A 15,514-nucleotide genomic window follows, 5' to 3' on the forward strand; every position below is an offset into this window, starting at 1 on the left:
CAGCTGGCGGCCCGTGGCGGCGGCCCGGCGCATGCGCGGCGGCGGCCCCGCTGTCAGTTCCGGCTGTTTGTCCGGGAAGTGGCTCCGGCCGGAGCCGCCGCCGCCCCCCGCCCCCCCCCCGCCCGCTCCGCCGCCCGCGGCCGCGCCCCGGCCATGGCCCGGGACTACGACCACCTCTTCAAGCTGCTCATCATCGGCGACAGCGGTGAGCGCGGGCGGCACGGCCCGGGGGCGTGGGTAGGCCGCTGGCGGGGTGGCCGCCCCTCGGGCCGTGAGGGGCCGGAGTGCTGCGGCGGGGCCGGGGCCGGGGCGGGCGGCGCGGGGGAGTCGGGGAGGGGCGGCCTCCTCGGCCCGGGGCAGCCGCGGCGGTGTGCTGCCGGTGCCGCGGCGCGGGGCTGAGCCGGGACCCCGCGCTGTGTGTGAATGGCGGGGCGCGTTCGCTTGGGCTCCGGGAGGTTTTATCTGATAAACCTGCGGAACTGGCTACCGCAGGATATTATGGTAAATAGCTTGGCTGGGTTTGAGAAGAGGCAGATTAGACACGTAGAAGCCAGGACAGCACCGGCAGTGCTGCCGGCATCAACCTTGGCGAGCGCATGTTTTGACGGCGCCCACTAATCTGTTGCTGGGATGGGCAGGGAATTCCCTTCCCCTGTGACAGGCAGTTTAGGGATCAATGGGAAGGGCTGGCTGCCCTAAGGACTGTTGTTTCCAGTGTGGCAGCTAGTACGTTTTAACAGTCGTTATTATCTTAATTATTCCTTAAGACTTTTTTTGTGCTTCAGCCTGAAGTCTCAGTTCTAGAGTTCCTTATTTTTTTTTAATGAATTCTAGAGCTGGTAGCTTTGTGTGCTTCTTGTTATAGCATAGGATGCAAATATCTACGAAGAGGAGATAAAGGCGTAGTTTGAGGTTTTTTTTTTTAAAAAATGGACCTTTAAATACTTCAGCAACCTCAGAAACTTCTGGAGGGCTGAGTGTGTGTACTGTGCCAGTGTCTGGTGCTTTGGTCTGGGTTCACAGGAATTGGGACTGGGAGGATTGCTGCCGTCGGGGCAGCTCGGTGTTGGTAGCACTCCAGCAGCTTACAGCTGAATTTCCATAAACTGGAGAAGGGTGCATCCACCCTCTTCTTTTAACAGAGGTGTGGTCCTTGGGGCGGCAGGTCCCGGCATGCAGCGAGGCACAGCTCTTGATGAAAGGGTAATGTTGCACGATCTTGGCAGTTGTCACCTTCAGAAGCCTTAGCTTCATGTAAAAAAAATGTTTTTTTCTACACTAAACTGTGTCTGCCTGAAGGGATCTAAGGAGGGAGACAGGACAACAGCTTCAGAGCAGCTTAAACCCCAGGCAGTTCTGGGAGCCTTGGATTATTACAACCAAATGCTGCATTCTGAGTAGAGCAGTGGCTTTGTTGGTTGCTGATGAGTTCCAAAACTGTTCAGGCAAGATAAACAGGATGGTGAAAACTCTGAGGAAGACTTCTCATTTTAAACAATTAAATAAATTTTGTCAGCTCAGTCTTCTTGAGCAAAATCCCCATAGTGTATCTGGTGAAAGGAGTGTTGTGAGAATTGTCAGGCTGCCTGTGGTTCTCTGCTGTAATTAAATCTCACTATGTAGTTTGACTATTGATTTTTCTTTGGTTTTGTTTTTGCTAACCCCAACAGGATGGCTTTGTCCCTGCTTGCACAGAACAGTTTGCTTGCCTTGTTTATTGACATTTATTCCCTGCAATAGGAAGTGGACTGTTACTGGATAGGATAATTCTGTCTCATCTGCTTTCCCCTGTATGCAAATCTGTCAGAGGGGTAGTAGGTTTGTGTGTTTTTAGAACAGGTCATGAAAAGCTGCTGGTGATTTCAGCTGTGCCAGATATATAAAAATAATTCAGATGATCTCTGCTTTGCTTCTGCTTCTTTAATTCACTCTACCGTTCAGTAAGATATGGGTCTTAGAATCTTGTCTGACACTGAAATATACTTTTAATTTTAATTGTGCAAAGTCAGTAGGCCTTTTTTTTTTGTTTGTTTATTTTGTTTCGTTTTGCTGTCTTCAAGAAGCTGAGGGCCCTGCAAGCCTTCTCTTCAGATCTTCAAACAGCTCTGTGTGGGAAGTGTGGGGTCACCAAGAGTGTGGTTTCTCTCTGTGTGAACAGTGTGGGTCAGAGGCAGGGTTTGTTTAGTGAGATCGTTGTCACTGGGAGCATGCAGAACTTCCTGAGTTCGGGAGCTTTCTTCTCCCTGGAAGCTGCCAGCCTGCTAGGAGCTGTGCAGCTTGTGCAGTGGAGGGCAGTGTGACAGAGCAGTGTCATGTGCAGCTCTGCAGCATCGCCCAGGGCCGGCTGAGCTCGGACACGGTGCTGTGGTCTGACAGGTCTGTGGGTTCTGGCACCTTCTTGCCTTTCACTGAGCTGAAGGCCAAGGCTGCCTGGTCAAGAAGCACAGCACTTGCTGCTGAAACATCCTTGTTTTCTCTTCAGTTCTTATTTTTTCTTAATTGACTGGTATTTGCAGAGCTTTAATTCTTGCTAAATAACCAGTCCTCTGAAGTACAGGAACTGCTCTGCTACCTTTTTTGAGCTCAGATGTATTGATTGTATGCATGCTGTAGCTTTGTATTTTTTAGTCCCTTTCCTGTTTTCCTCCTTAGCTTGGTAGCAGTGAGGAATGAGCATGGCTTCTCCAGATGGCTGGTGATTTGAAGTCTCTGCAAATGAGACCTGGCTTACTGTAATCATGCAGATTTTTAGGCTGGTTTTTATTTTTTTGTTGGTAGCTGTTGTCACATGCCAGCAGCTGAGAACTACTGGAGTTCTGCATAGCCTTTGCATAGGTCTTCTATTAAGAAAATCTTGCAAGTTATATATCATCAAAATAATTACCTTGGATAACTTCTACCTGAAAAGATTTAATAGATAATTACCTCGGTGAAGTTGAATTTCCTATTCATGCCATAGCAGATTTATTTTGGGGAGGAAGGGTCATTAACAGCAGAGATGTTATGCAGAGATAACAACATGGAGGCATTTAGATACCCAGATTCCCTTGGGTGGGTGTGCAGGAATGAGTTTCTTACAGCTCTTGTCTGAAGCACTGTGAAAAATGCTTCCCTGCAACAGGGTGTGATCAGGGTGCAAACAATCAGATATGGAAAACCTGGATGAAGAGTTACTCAGAGCATTTAGAGGAATGTTTCATGGAACATTTTGGCAACAGGGACAGCTTCAGAAAGGTGTGTGTCCTTCCTGTGAGATGTGGAGCAAGGCTGTTTTGGATGGCAGTACAGGACAGTGATTCCTAATTCCTGTTTGGTTTAGGCTTCTGTTAGACTGTGGCCATGCTAATGTGAGCTTTGTAGTACCAAGCCCTGGTGTGATTGTCAGAGCAGTCCAAATTCCACACAGAATGGGAGGTGGGCAGTGCTGTTACTGACGTCACACGTGATGTGCAAGTGGAATTCAGTAGTGCTGAATTCAGAGCAGCGCTCTGAGCACTTGTTAATTCACAGGACATGCTCAGCTTTGGCTCTTCCCCTAGCAGATGTAAGCCTACTGATTGTGAACTTGCTTTTAGTTGCTATTCTTCTCTGACCTCTTGAACTGACCACAGTTCAGAAGCTGCTGTTGGAGGGTTTGCTGAGGGCTGGAGGAGGGAGGGCACAAGTCCCCCCTCCCTGCACTGCTGCCAGGAACATCCTGAGTCTTGGGGTGACTGTGCTTGGTCAAATCTCCAAGGAGAGTGTGGAGATGAATAGTTAAGGTGGATGGTACTAAATGATGTGCGGATTTTTATGCAGTGGATGGTTAAAATCCTGTTATGTCCCTGACCCCCAGGATGACTGTATTGAAAGATTTGCTGTGTTTGTTTGTTGTAGGTGTGGGCAAGAGCAGTTTGCTGTTGCGTTTTGCAGATAACACCTTCTCAGGTGAGTGGTTTGTTTCCTTCAGTAAGTGAAATGCTCTAGGTTTGCTGCTGGTTGTAAGGAATCTGTGTTTGCCCACTGATAGCTGGGCTGGGAATACATCATGCTTTTAACTTTGCATCCCTTGGTATAAGCCTGTGCAGGCCATCCTGCCTGATCTTCACTTGCAGCTGAAAGTCCCTGAGTATTGAAATACTGAGGTGGTTCCAGAAACAGTTTGGGTGGTTTAGGCTATGCTATACTCTGCAGACTTCCTATTAGTCATTTGGGATTTAGATTGATTGAGTATTGTGATAAACCACTTACATTTGTGATATAACCAATTTATTGAGGAAACTCCTAGAATGGACTGTATTCAAAAGAAGTGTTTCCACAAGTATTTAAAGCAAAGTGTTGTCTCAAAATTTTCACGAGTTAAATGCTCTCATAGTTACTGTCTATTTCTTGAGATGTTTGGGTGCATACTCTTGATCAATGGGATAGAAAAATAATAGTTTTATTTTGTAACACTGAGCTTTTAATTTTAAAGGTGGCATGGGAGAAGTGGTTTTATGGCTAGGAAGAGAAGCTGTTACGTACAGATAAAAATATGTAGATCAGCATGATATAAGGCATTTTCAACAGTAAGCAGATATGGGGAACCTTGTTCTCCTGTCCAGTCTGAGAGCTGCTGCCAAGTCGTGTTCAAGAAATGTGCTTTGGGACATCCAAAATAAACAAGACTTAGGTTCTCACTCACCCACGCTTTCCCTCCAGGCAGCTACATTACCACCATTGGAGTGGATTTTAAAATCCGTACAGTTGAGATCAACGGAGAGAAGGTGAAACTCCAGATCTGGGACACAGCTGGCCAAGAACGCTTCCGGACTATTACATCAACGTGAGTAACGCCAGCCTTGGTGCTGTGCAGCTCTGGCTCTCGTGGTCCAGAGCTGGGGTTTAGCTGTTTAAGTGTTGCAGTTGATTAACTAATGATAGCTGTGTGGTCTGTACAGTGAAACTTCTCTCAGCTGTGTCAGAACTGACTGTGGTGGTGATATTCTGGCAAGGTTTGGAACTGGCATTTCAGAGTTCCTCCCCCTTCTGTGTGTTTCTGTGGTGGCTTTGTCTTATTCCTCTGCTGCTGGTTTCCAAATGGTAGAACTGGAGTTATTAGACTGCATGGAGTAGACAGCTTGTCTCGGTGCCTGTCCAAGTTTGTCCTCTGATTGACTGCATGGCAGAAGCACAGAGTGCAAACTCTCTGTCAGTGTCATATAACTAATGAACAGCTTGAAGATTGAAGAGTAGGATTTCTCCTGGTTTTCCTTTAGGACAAATGCTTTAGGAGCTATCTTTATGTGGAGTTCTGCTGAAGCAGACGCCCACATGATATTAACCTTTTCCTTGGTTGGAATTTAGATTTGAACTCATTGTCCTTTTGAACAGCATGTGCAGAGCTTTTCCTGTTCCTGAAGAAACCACACCTAGAGCTGCGGTGGTGGGAACTAAGAATAAAATGTGTTGGTAAACTGATTGCAGTAAAAGTGGACTGCTCACGGGGGGAAGAGGGAAAAGTGCACTTGGAAATGGAACTTTTGTTCCTTGGGTTTTAACCAAAATAATTATTGAAAGATCCATGTGTTTCCCTTGGTCTTTCATGACTGACTTCTCCTTTGGCTCTTATTTGAGAGGAGGATAATTTTCAGCTGATGAATTGGTTAATTTGCTCAGACCTAAAAATAATGAGATTGGTTACATCTGTGTTATGTCTAGAAATGGCAAAGTTGAACGTGATGTGTGCGCCGCCCCTTTCCTCTGCGCTCCTATACGGATATTACTGGGTGACTTCCATTGTTTCTTAAGTGTTTAGCTTGAAAAAAACTCGGTTGCCTCTTGTAGGGTTCCTGTGTGTGACATCACTTCTTGTTGGAGTGCTGCAGGCAGTTTTGGGAAGGAAGTGGTGAGGGGGAGGCAGCCGTGCAGCGCTGCGGCCCTGTCAGCTGTGACAGGCGAGTCAGAGAGCCCCGATTCCTGCTGAGTCAGCAAATGGCCTTCCTGTTTGCAGATTCCCCGGCACGACTCGGGCTCGGGAACGAGCGTTGGCTCGTGGGGCTGATGCCAGCTAGCTTAGAAAGCCATGGTGTATCCAGCAGTGAGCAGGGATACCAGCAAAGGAGGAGTCCTCTGTCAACGGGAATAGCTGCGGATCGGACCTTGCGCAGTGTTTGATGGAAATTCTTTTCTTGATTAACATTTCAAAGAGATAAGCTGAAATGGTTGGAGGCATTTGTGCCGTGACCTCTTGGAACTCTGCTGCTACTTCCTTTTGCATTGCTTTTTACCCCAAGTGAGGCGTATTTTACTTTGGGGGCATCTGATGTTTTGGGGTTTCTGCCTTAGCGCTCTGGTAGTTACTGAATGGTAACTCCATGGTCAGGGAAAAAGATCTGCATTTGTAGCAGTTCTGTGCAAAGAAGTTCATGTGTCCAAGTGCGTTTGAAGTGTTGAAAAAAACACTTTGGGAATGCTGATTATAGTGGGGTGAGGGCTCCTCTTGCTATGTTGGTTGGCTGTGCCTGTCTAGTGTTCCTAATCATATCACTTATAAAACCAGGCAATAGCAAAAGTTAAATTTTAGAAATGGTTCTGGCTGGGGTGTTTTGTTTTGGTTTTTTTTCATTTATTGGCAAAGTAGTACTCTAACTGATTTATTTATCCTAAACTGACTGACAAATCAAGTAACCTTGCTTGTTCTTATAAAAGGGCTTAGCTATCAAATCATGGGTGGAGTGTGAGTGCCCTGTCAACAGAGTGTAGTAGTCTGCCTAGTCTTTGACTAGACTGAGGTTTAGACTGAAGTTAAGAATATAAAAGGTGTTCCTTCAGTATTACAGTAGGTCAGGGAGTCCCTTTACAGTGAAAGGCAGAGTTCAGATTGATGTTGAGCCAAGCCTGGCACGCAAGCCTGAAATTAGAGCCCATCTGGTAATTACAGTAATAGATTGGTAGTGCTGCTGTGTGGACTTAGAACTGCAAAATGGTAGAGGTGGTAGGAAGTTAATAGTGGAAAATTGGGAAACATTAAAAGGTTGTAGTAGTTTGATTTCACGTGACTGTAGCTACAGTCAAAAGCTGAAAAGCAGAATAAAACTGTTAAGGAACAGAAATCAAGTTGGTCTGGAGTATTGTACAGAAGCTCAAGAAAATTTCAGACTAGGAAGTATAAAGGCAGCTGGTTTTATTGTCTGTTAAATGTGGAAATACTGGGATAGCTGGTGCCTTCTGGGAGGAGAGGCTGATCTGTGTGAATTTGGTTGCCATGGAATGTCATCCAAATTAAATTTGATTTAAATTCACCAGGGATTTAGCATGCCAGGATGCAGCTGTATTAGCAGGAATACTTAAAATGCACGAACAGCCAGTCCCTGTACTTGATTTCCTCTTGTAGACAGGACTACTTTGTCCTGATTCAGGACTGTGGGTTTAGGATTCAAGCTTTACATAATGGCTGTCAGATGCCAGCTCAGGATGAATAGTGATAGCAGAGGGACCTTCTGCCATGGTTTCCTGTGGAATGGCATGTTTGAGAGAGGGATAAGATCTTTGAGATGATGGAATTGCTGTGTCTAGTAAAGCAGATATTACTAAAAGGCTAGTAGTTAAAAGACTGGTCTGACTGACAATAGATGTGCTTCCACAAACTTGAAAGAAAGATGAGTATGAAACCAGATTATTAGAAGTCTCTGGAAATGGTTAGAATTCTAGATGAATGAAAAAGTGAAGGAAATATGTGCTACAAAGTAGTGAAATATGAACAAAGCAGCTGGATTAAACCAGTGCCCTGTCTTTCACATTTGGCAGTTAAATGTTTTCCTGAAAAAAACAACATATGGATCCTACTGGACCAACATAGTGTCTCTTTTAAATTTGACTTATCTACTGCTGTGCTCCATGAAGCTGGTTGTTATAACTCCAGATGTTAACATTGGGAAGCAGTTGCTAGAGGGAATCTGAGAACTAGAGGGAATCTGAGAGCTTTCTCACTGGTTTCTTGCAGCAGTGAATGCCCCAATGAGTGGCAAATGTTCCCTCGTGTTTCCCAAGACTGTGTTCAGGGATGTGAGGAGGGGATGCAGGTGGCTGAAGGACATGTTGAGTTGGGGTAACCCCCAGTTTAATTCTAGTGGTAGAAGAAGCAATAAGGTGTTTATTTCAATTAAATGTTGGCTTTCTTAAGCCTTTTCCACACCTAAGCTAAATATAAAGCCTCAAGGTCTAGGGACTTCCAACTATGTGGGAGATTGTTGGCTACTGCCAAGCATCCAAGGGTGTACACAGGTGAGGTTGGTTGTCTTTCACCTCAGGATGGCACTTTCATGGATACTCTTAACATGAATAACTGGTCTAGAACATTTTTTCCTGTATTTCACGAAGGTATTTGCACCAGCAGATGCTGGCTTTGGGGGTTTGCAGAGTACATGGCAGGGCACTCCCACCACAGAGGACAGCCAGCATCAGTCTGTGACCGAGAGGCTCAGATGGAGGACTTCAGGTCTCTTCTGCTTTCATTTCTGTCATCTCCATTTCCCCAAAAATGTGGATGGGAAGGCGATAAGACATTCTTTCCCTTGTGTCAAAGTCTCAACTACCTCTTGGTTGCCAAAAGCACAAAATTTACACCTACTCCTCCCTGAATGCCAAAAGCCCCATCTGTTCTCTACTCGCCAAAGCCCACAACCTGTTATAAAAGCAATTCTGCACTGCATCATTCTGGAAGTTGAAGTATGGGATAGGATAAATCAGATTTTGTTTTCTAATACTGTCCTGCATTTGGGGTTGGAGAAGCTTCTCTGTGCTTGTTAAGCCTTAAATGTTATCTAGGATGCAGAGCATCTAACAACTGATGGAAAATAGCATGACCAGCTTTTTGAGAAAAAATGTGTACTATGGGACTTGAGTTAGAGAATAACAGGTAGGCATGGTTTTATCTCTCTTGGTAATGACAGCCAATAGAGAAAATGACATTTTAGTGTAGATGAGGGGTTGGCAACCTTTCTAGAACGATGTGCCAGACAATTTTCCGTTCCAAAAATAGCAGCAGTGTATGCTGGTAGGCACTCAGCAGGAGTCAGGGGTTGCTGTCTTGCACAAAGGAAGCTATTTCTGATGCGGTGGTTGGCAATATCAGTGGCAGGAGCTCCAAGCCCCTGCAGGGTTCCCAGTGCCGTGGTGGTGTCTGCTGCAGGGTCCAGCCCACAGCCCCCATCCAGGAGCAACAGGAGGCAGCACTGACGGGGTGTGAGGAGTGGGATCGGCGTGTGCAGGCTGCCCCTTCTCCACTCCTGACATCATCTGCATTGCTCAGAAGAAAATGTAGGTGCGTGGGCAAGGTAGGAGCAGCAGGATGCTCTGCTGGGCCCTGGCTGGGCTGACAGGGATGCCAGGCTGGGCTCGGTGTGCACAGCAGAGTGAAGCAGCTCTGCGTAGGTGCAGCTGAACCACTGCGCTTCTGCAAGGGCTGAGTGTTGTCTTGGCAAATGCAATGCTCAGTGCTGGGGAGGAAGTGGTAGGTCAGCCTGGGGGCTGCTGAATTAAAAGATTATTAGGTGATGATATGGGAGAGCTTGAAGATAATTGGTTTATTGTTCAGCTGTGGAGAAATGCAGTGTATTGGTGGGATTGGGGATCTTTCCCTTTCTGATGATGTCACACAAAACAGGATTCATCAATACCAGCTTCAGGAGAGGATGGGTTATTTTTGCAACATGTGGATTCAGGCCATGAAGTACTTTTCCCTCTAAAGGATCCAAGTTATGAATAAAGTTGTGTTGTAATCAAGTAAAGCACAAATGCAGTGCTGTAGCAAGTTTTGAAGTTGTTGAAAGAACTGACTGTGAATGGACTAGAACATTTGAAAGTGCAGGATTTCTTATGGGCTGGGAATAAGTAATTCTTACCTGAGTTAGTTCGTGCCAAGGGAAGCAAATGCACAGCATAAATCACTGGTAAAACATGGCATGGGAGAAGTATTTGAGTGTCTTCTGCAAGTGCCCAGTAGGAGCAGACTGTTCTACTGCTGCAGAGCATCCTGGAGAGCACTGGTACCCAGGGGCTGTACTGCAGGGGATCAGGAGAGGAAGGCCTGTGACTCTGGGGGTGATCTGTGCCTCTCTGCACGTCTGTCTGATGGTGCATAAAGGCAGGAGGCTTCTCTTGTAGAAGGATGATGAGGCTGGAGGTGGGAAGAGGCAGTGACTTGCTTAAGCACTTCAGTAGCAAAGTGAGCTGAAGCTTTGAGATCTTCTCAAAGGTGTGTTTGGGTTAGATTCAAAGCTTTGAAGTTCAAAGGTGTGTTTGCTGAGTTGGAAAAATCAAAGAGGAGCAGAATGGTCTCAGTGGACATCTCTGAAGTGCAGTGGATGTACTGCAAGAAGTGCTTGTGATAAGACAGCAAGGTCTAGGAATGCTATCACCATTTAAGGGAAAATCCTTCATTTTGTATGCTGGTTTCTTGAATTTGTTTTATTAAAAATTTTAGTATTGATCAGAAGAAAGAGAAGAGGGTGAAAGGAAAAGAATAAAGCTACACATAGTACAAAAAATGGATCCTGATGAAGACCTCACTGTTAACTGTTACCTGTTGAAATTACTTTTTATTTTTTGGGTCACAGCTGCCTAAATTGCCATAGGGGAATGTGCTTGGTAGCCTTGTGATTGTGGCTGAAAACTGAGAAGGCAGAGCTTGCTGGCTTTCTATTTAGGATTTTCATGGTGCACATACTGTCTTTGGTAGCTTCGTGCAGGTGATAATGTTGAAACCTGAATTCAGGTATTTTTCTTGCATATCAGACTTGTGCATCATCTTTTCAAGGTGCCAGTTGCCCAAGACTAATGGGAATAAACTGAAATAAAGCTTATTTTAATGGCTAAAGGTAGCAGAGTGTATTGAATGCACATATGGAGTCGATCTGTTGAGTAGGAAGGTGTGATCAGAACACAGTCGCTCAACAAGACTGAAATTTTTGAGAGCTCAAGAGAACTGTGACTGAAGGTTGAGTATATTTGGAGATCTGCTGAAATTTTAGTCCGTAACTGATCGTTCACAGATAACAAAATTGCTGCAAAAACTTGATGTGGCTTATACAGCCCCAAGGATCACATCCCAGCCAGTTCTGAGGATGTGCTGGCGGTTCCATTGCCTTTGGTCCTGTGGCTGGAAGACAGCGTTCATCTTTGAAGGTCTTGACAGCCTGAACAAGGAAGATTTTAGAAGACTTTGGACTTGCAAATGTGTTTGTGTAGAGGGAATGAGCAGGAAGCTCTGTAGCTTTGGAGGAATAGCCTGGGATCAAGCTGTTATAAAAGAGCTCCATGAATCTCAATGGAGAGAAAATGAGGGCACTTGATTACCATAACTTGAGGATTTGTTGTGAATCCTGTAGAAGCTCAGTGGAAGAGAAGGTGGTGGCCTGAGTTAACATTTGCTGTCCTCTGTACCCCACAGGTATTACAGAGGAACTCACGGGGTCATTGTTGTCTACGACGTAACGAGCGCAGAATCGTTTGTGAATGTAAAACGGTGGTTGCATGAAATTAATCAAAACTGTGATGATGTCTGCAGGATACTAGGTAGGTAATTAGGGAGTTACAGCATCTTATTTAGTGGGCTGGCCTGCTGGAGTACCAAACTGACTTTCATTCTCTTTCCTTTTTTAGTGGGCAATAAGAATGATGACCCAGACCGAAAAGTGGTAGAAACAGAAGATGCCTATAAATTTGCTGGGCAGATGGAGATCCAATTGTTTGAGACCAGCGCCAAAGAAAATATTAATGTGGAAGAGGTAATATAATATTCAGAAAAGTAGAGATTAGTGATTTAGGAATAATGGTGTGGGAAGAAATAAAAAATCCATTCATCCCATTGAGAAAGAAAAAGTGCTTGTATGAGTTGGAAGTAGTAGGTAAAATGTCAAAAAGAGACATTCAGCTGTTTTGGAAGAGTTGGGGAAGCAAAAGGAAGGAGCCCACACTGCATTTTCAGTAGCTTCGCAGTGCTCATGTATTAGGCAGGAAGGACTTGAGAATGCTTGTAGGAGGTGAGACTGCCCAGGCTTCACTCCTGGTCACAGTTGCCAAACTGCCCTGGTTTTATTTACTGGTTTGGAAAAAGGCATAGTGGTACTGTTTAGCTTGGGAGTGGGTTGGGGAAAGGTATTGGATTTCCACTTGGGCCACAGTGGGTTGGGGAAGGTCTCTGAAGCATTATTGAAACATACAGAAAAGGGGAAGGTGCTTCCAAGGAGCAGCACCCCACAGGAGCCAGCCTGAGTTCTGGAGTGGTCTGAGTGTGCTTGTTTCTCTTGCAGATGTTTAATTGCATTACAGAGCTTGTCCTGCGAGCAAAGAAAGAAAACTTAGCAAAGCAGCAACAGCAGCAACAGAACGATGTGGTGAAGCTAACGAAGAACAGTAAAAGGAAGAAGCGGTGCTGCTAATGCCCCTTCCCTGCTGCAGAGACTCTGCTCTCAGACAGATCAGCCCCTCCAGCTAGACTCGGGCAATTCCACTGGGGCAGGCTTTGGGAGGACTTTCTCAGTTTTGTGCCGTTATTTAAAGATTATTTTTTCTCCATGTTTTCTATCAAGAGGCGCTGGCACCTTCCCACTGCAGTGCCAAGAAGGTATCGGATGGAATCTTGCCCCCCTCTCCTCCCCTGCTCATTCCAGTGCGCCTTGTAGACGAGAAGGACGTTGCCTACCAAGTGGACTAATTAACCCAAGAGTTTGTATATAATGTATATTGCTTTAACCAGCCTCGCCTCTCTGTTGTCGCTTTGGCTTCTGCCTTCTTAATGTCAACCAATCATGGACTGCAGAGTTCATCTTTTTAAAGAAAAAGTTTAAAAGTTCTTAATTTGAGTTGGCCCCGGGCTGGCAGCGACTGCTTCCTGGGGCCTCCAGCTGCATTTCTGTTGGGCTCCAGGCTGGCATCTGGTGCCCCTGGGGCCCCTGGCTTCTCCTGGAGTCCCTGGCTTTTCCTGGGGCTCAGGCTGTGTTTTTCTAGGTACCAGGATTGCAGGTGTTGCTGCTGGAGCCTGGGGTTTCATTTCACCAGCCCCTGGGCTGGCAGCTGGAGCTGCTGCTGGGGCCTGGAATTTCAGCTTGCCATCCTCCAGATTTGTGGCTGGATCCTTGGGTTTCACCTCCTTGTGCTGCAGCCCAGCTGTACCTGTGCTCTCCTGTAGTTTGTATCAAGATACTGGAAAACAAACTGACCTGCAGAAGTGGGATTTGTTTGGATAAAACCTTTTTTTTTTTTTTTTAAAAGCAAAGTTTAACAACTTTGACCTCTGCTTCTGGTTCTGCCAGTGTCCTAAGTGAGGGTCCATTTCTTTTGAGAAGAACAAAAATCATGTGATTCTGCCAAAAACCCCAAACTTCTCCTTGTTGCCCTGTCCACAAATAGGCAATCTGAACTTGAATGTGAATTTTGGTGGCAAAGCTTTTGTTTTTGAGAGAGAAAAGGCATGAAAAAAAATCCAGCTCTTCTTATTGATGTCTGAATATGAAAGCTGCAGGATCATTCCCAGGATTCTTCAGTTAGGAAGGAGGACTGCTGTTTAATGCAAAGAAATGGAAAGCTTGCTTGCTTGGGTTATGTGGTGGTGGAGGATCACACTTGGAATAAACTGGGCTTGCTGTGCTCAGCAACATTTTCCTGGCCCTCGTCAGCCTTTCTGGGAAAACAAGGGCTCACTTCCTCAGCCTGAATAGATGTAGTTCAAGGTGGAGAGTGTATGTGTGTGTAACTAAAATATCAAATGTCTGGGCTGAAAGGACATGCTCAGCACCTGAATTATTGCCTAAATAATATTAAAAAATAATTTTACCTTAAAAGGCATGGAGGGTATGACTTCCTTTAAGGCCTTGAAGGTGGACATACTCCATGTGCCAGTAAGTGGCCCTGTGGAATTGCTGGCCTTCGTTTGGTAGGATGTGATTCACCCAGGTCCATGAGCTTGGAATCAGCCCACTTCTCTCCCTTCCTCACCCTTTCTCCAGGAGAGGCTAAATTTTAGTCACTTATTTTGCCTGCATTTTTTTAGATTTTTCAGGTTGTGGGAAGAGCCCTGATGATACAATCACATCACAGTCAATCACTTTAAAGACTTTTTCCGAAGTGCAAACGATGAATGTGCAACACGTGGGTTTTTCATGGGTTCAGGTGCTGGGATATGGATCCAGCTGCCTTCACCCACCTCTTTTCTTCACATATCCTGCATTGGTAGCCCAAGAACTGGAGTGAGCTGGGATGATGCTGCTGGGGTGAGCTCTGATCAGTGGTGAGAGGCTGTGCAAAGCGGTGGCTTCGGTCACACCGGTCCATCCTGCCTGCTCTCCCGTGTGGAATGTGGTGTGTGCTGGGAGGAGCTGGGCCAGTCCCTGGAGCTGTCCTGTGGGGGTTCCCCCCGCAGACTGAGGGGCCCAGCCGTGTTACTTTGGGAATCTTGTTGGTAGCTGTGTGCAGATCTAGGAGGGAGTAACTTCATATAGGCAGAAGTAAAGAACATGTCTGAATTTACTGGAAATGATGCAATAAAATGAGGAAATGGTGCACCCAAGCCTGGAGTGTTCTCTTATATGGAAAAATTGGTCCTCTTTGAGTCCAGGTTTTTGTGGCTGTGGTTGGAGTTCTGTCAATCCAGGTCCAGCTTCCTGGCTTAAAGTGGGAATTTCTTTTTTTTTCTTTCCCCAGAGCTGGCTGTAGAGGAGCAGTTACCTCTGCTCTTGCCATCACTGTTCAATTGGAAGGGGTGGGGACCGTGTCTCTAGTGGTGCTGATGTGAAGTTTCCTAAATGTTGAGCAATGGAATGTCTAACTGGTTTGCTAGGATTATTTCTGTAATGAAAGTTTCTAATTATGCTTTTTAAATAATTTTAAAAAACTAAAAATAAAGGTTACAAGCTGCCAAATCTTTTTTTGAGGCTCTGTTTCCTCTGCTGTCCAGCACCTGGAGGTGGAGGGTGGCAAGCTAGGGGTGAGCTCTGCTGCTGATTGTAAAGGGTTATTTCCTGAAAGGGGATATTAAAAAAAAAATATATAATTAGTGCTTTCAAATGTTTAGTTGCTGTTTTAGTTTTCATGAAAGAGGAAGATGGAACAGGTCACTTATTTCAGAGTGAAGTGAGATGCCTGTGATTGTGCTGTAATCTTCTTTCTGCTCAACAAAAAGTACTGAGTGAGCTTTGAAAGCTCCTTCTCCCAAGGTGAGTAAAAAGCACCCGGAGTCTCTCCTCACTTTCCCAGGAAATTACTGTGTGTTTCATGAATCTCTGCAGGAACTGCAGCTGTGGCTGTGCCTTCAGCATCCCCTGGCCCTGCCCAGGCTGCTCCTGGGGCAGAGATGGAAAGCTGCTCTGGAAGGTGCCTTTGCTGCGGCTGCGCCCTTCGGGAGGAGCAGCTGGAGGGGACGCCTGGGGACCTGTGGATGGCCTGAGCTGCAGCTGCTGCCAGCTGTGGGGGTGTCACTGTCTGTGTCTGCTGTCTAAACTCCTTCCAGTTGGAGTCTGCCTCCATCCCAGGGCCAGTAAAGGACACCAATGGCTGG

At 45.9% G+C, this 15,514-nt stretch overlaps 1 protein-coding gene across 1 annotated transcript; it reads left to right on the forward strand.

Moving 5' to 3' along the window:
• Positions 1–96: 96 nt before the first annotated feature.
• Positions 97–14,879, forward strand: RAB35 (RAB35, member RAS oncogene family). Its single transcript, XM_059863256.1, has 6 exons — positions 97–205; positions 3,877–3,927; positions 4,681–4,804; positions 11,411–11,535; positions 11,623–11,747; positions 12,273–14,879. Exons 1-6 carry the CDS (start codon positions 154–156, stop codon positions 12,399–12,401), a joined length of 606 nt encoding a protein of 201 aa, XP_059719239.1. The 5' UTR covers positions 97–153; the 3' UTR covers positions 12,402–14,879.
• Positions 14,880–15,514: the final 635 nt, after the last annotated feature.

The sequence above is a fragment of the Haemorhous mexicanus genome, chromosome 19 (assembly GCF_027477595.1).
Source record: "Haemorhous mexicanus isolate bHaeMex1 chromosome 19, bHaeMex1.pri, whole genome shotgun sequence".
Lineage (NCBI taxonomy): Eukaryota > Metazoa > Chordata > Aves > Passeriformes > Fringillidae > Haemorhous > Haemorhous mexicanus.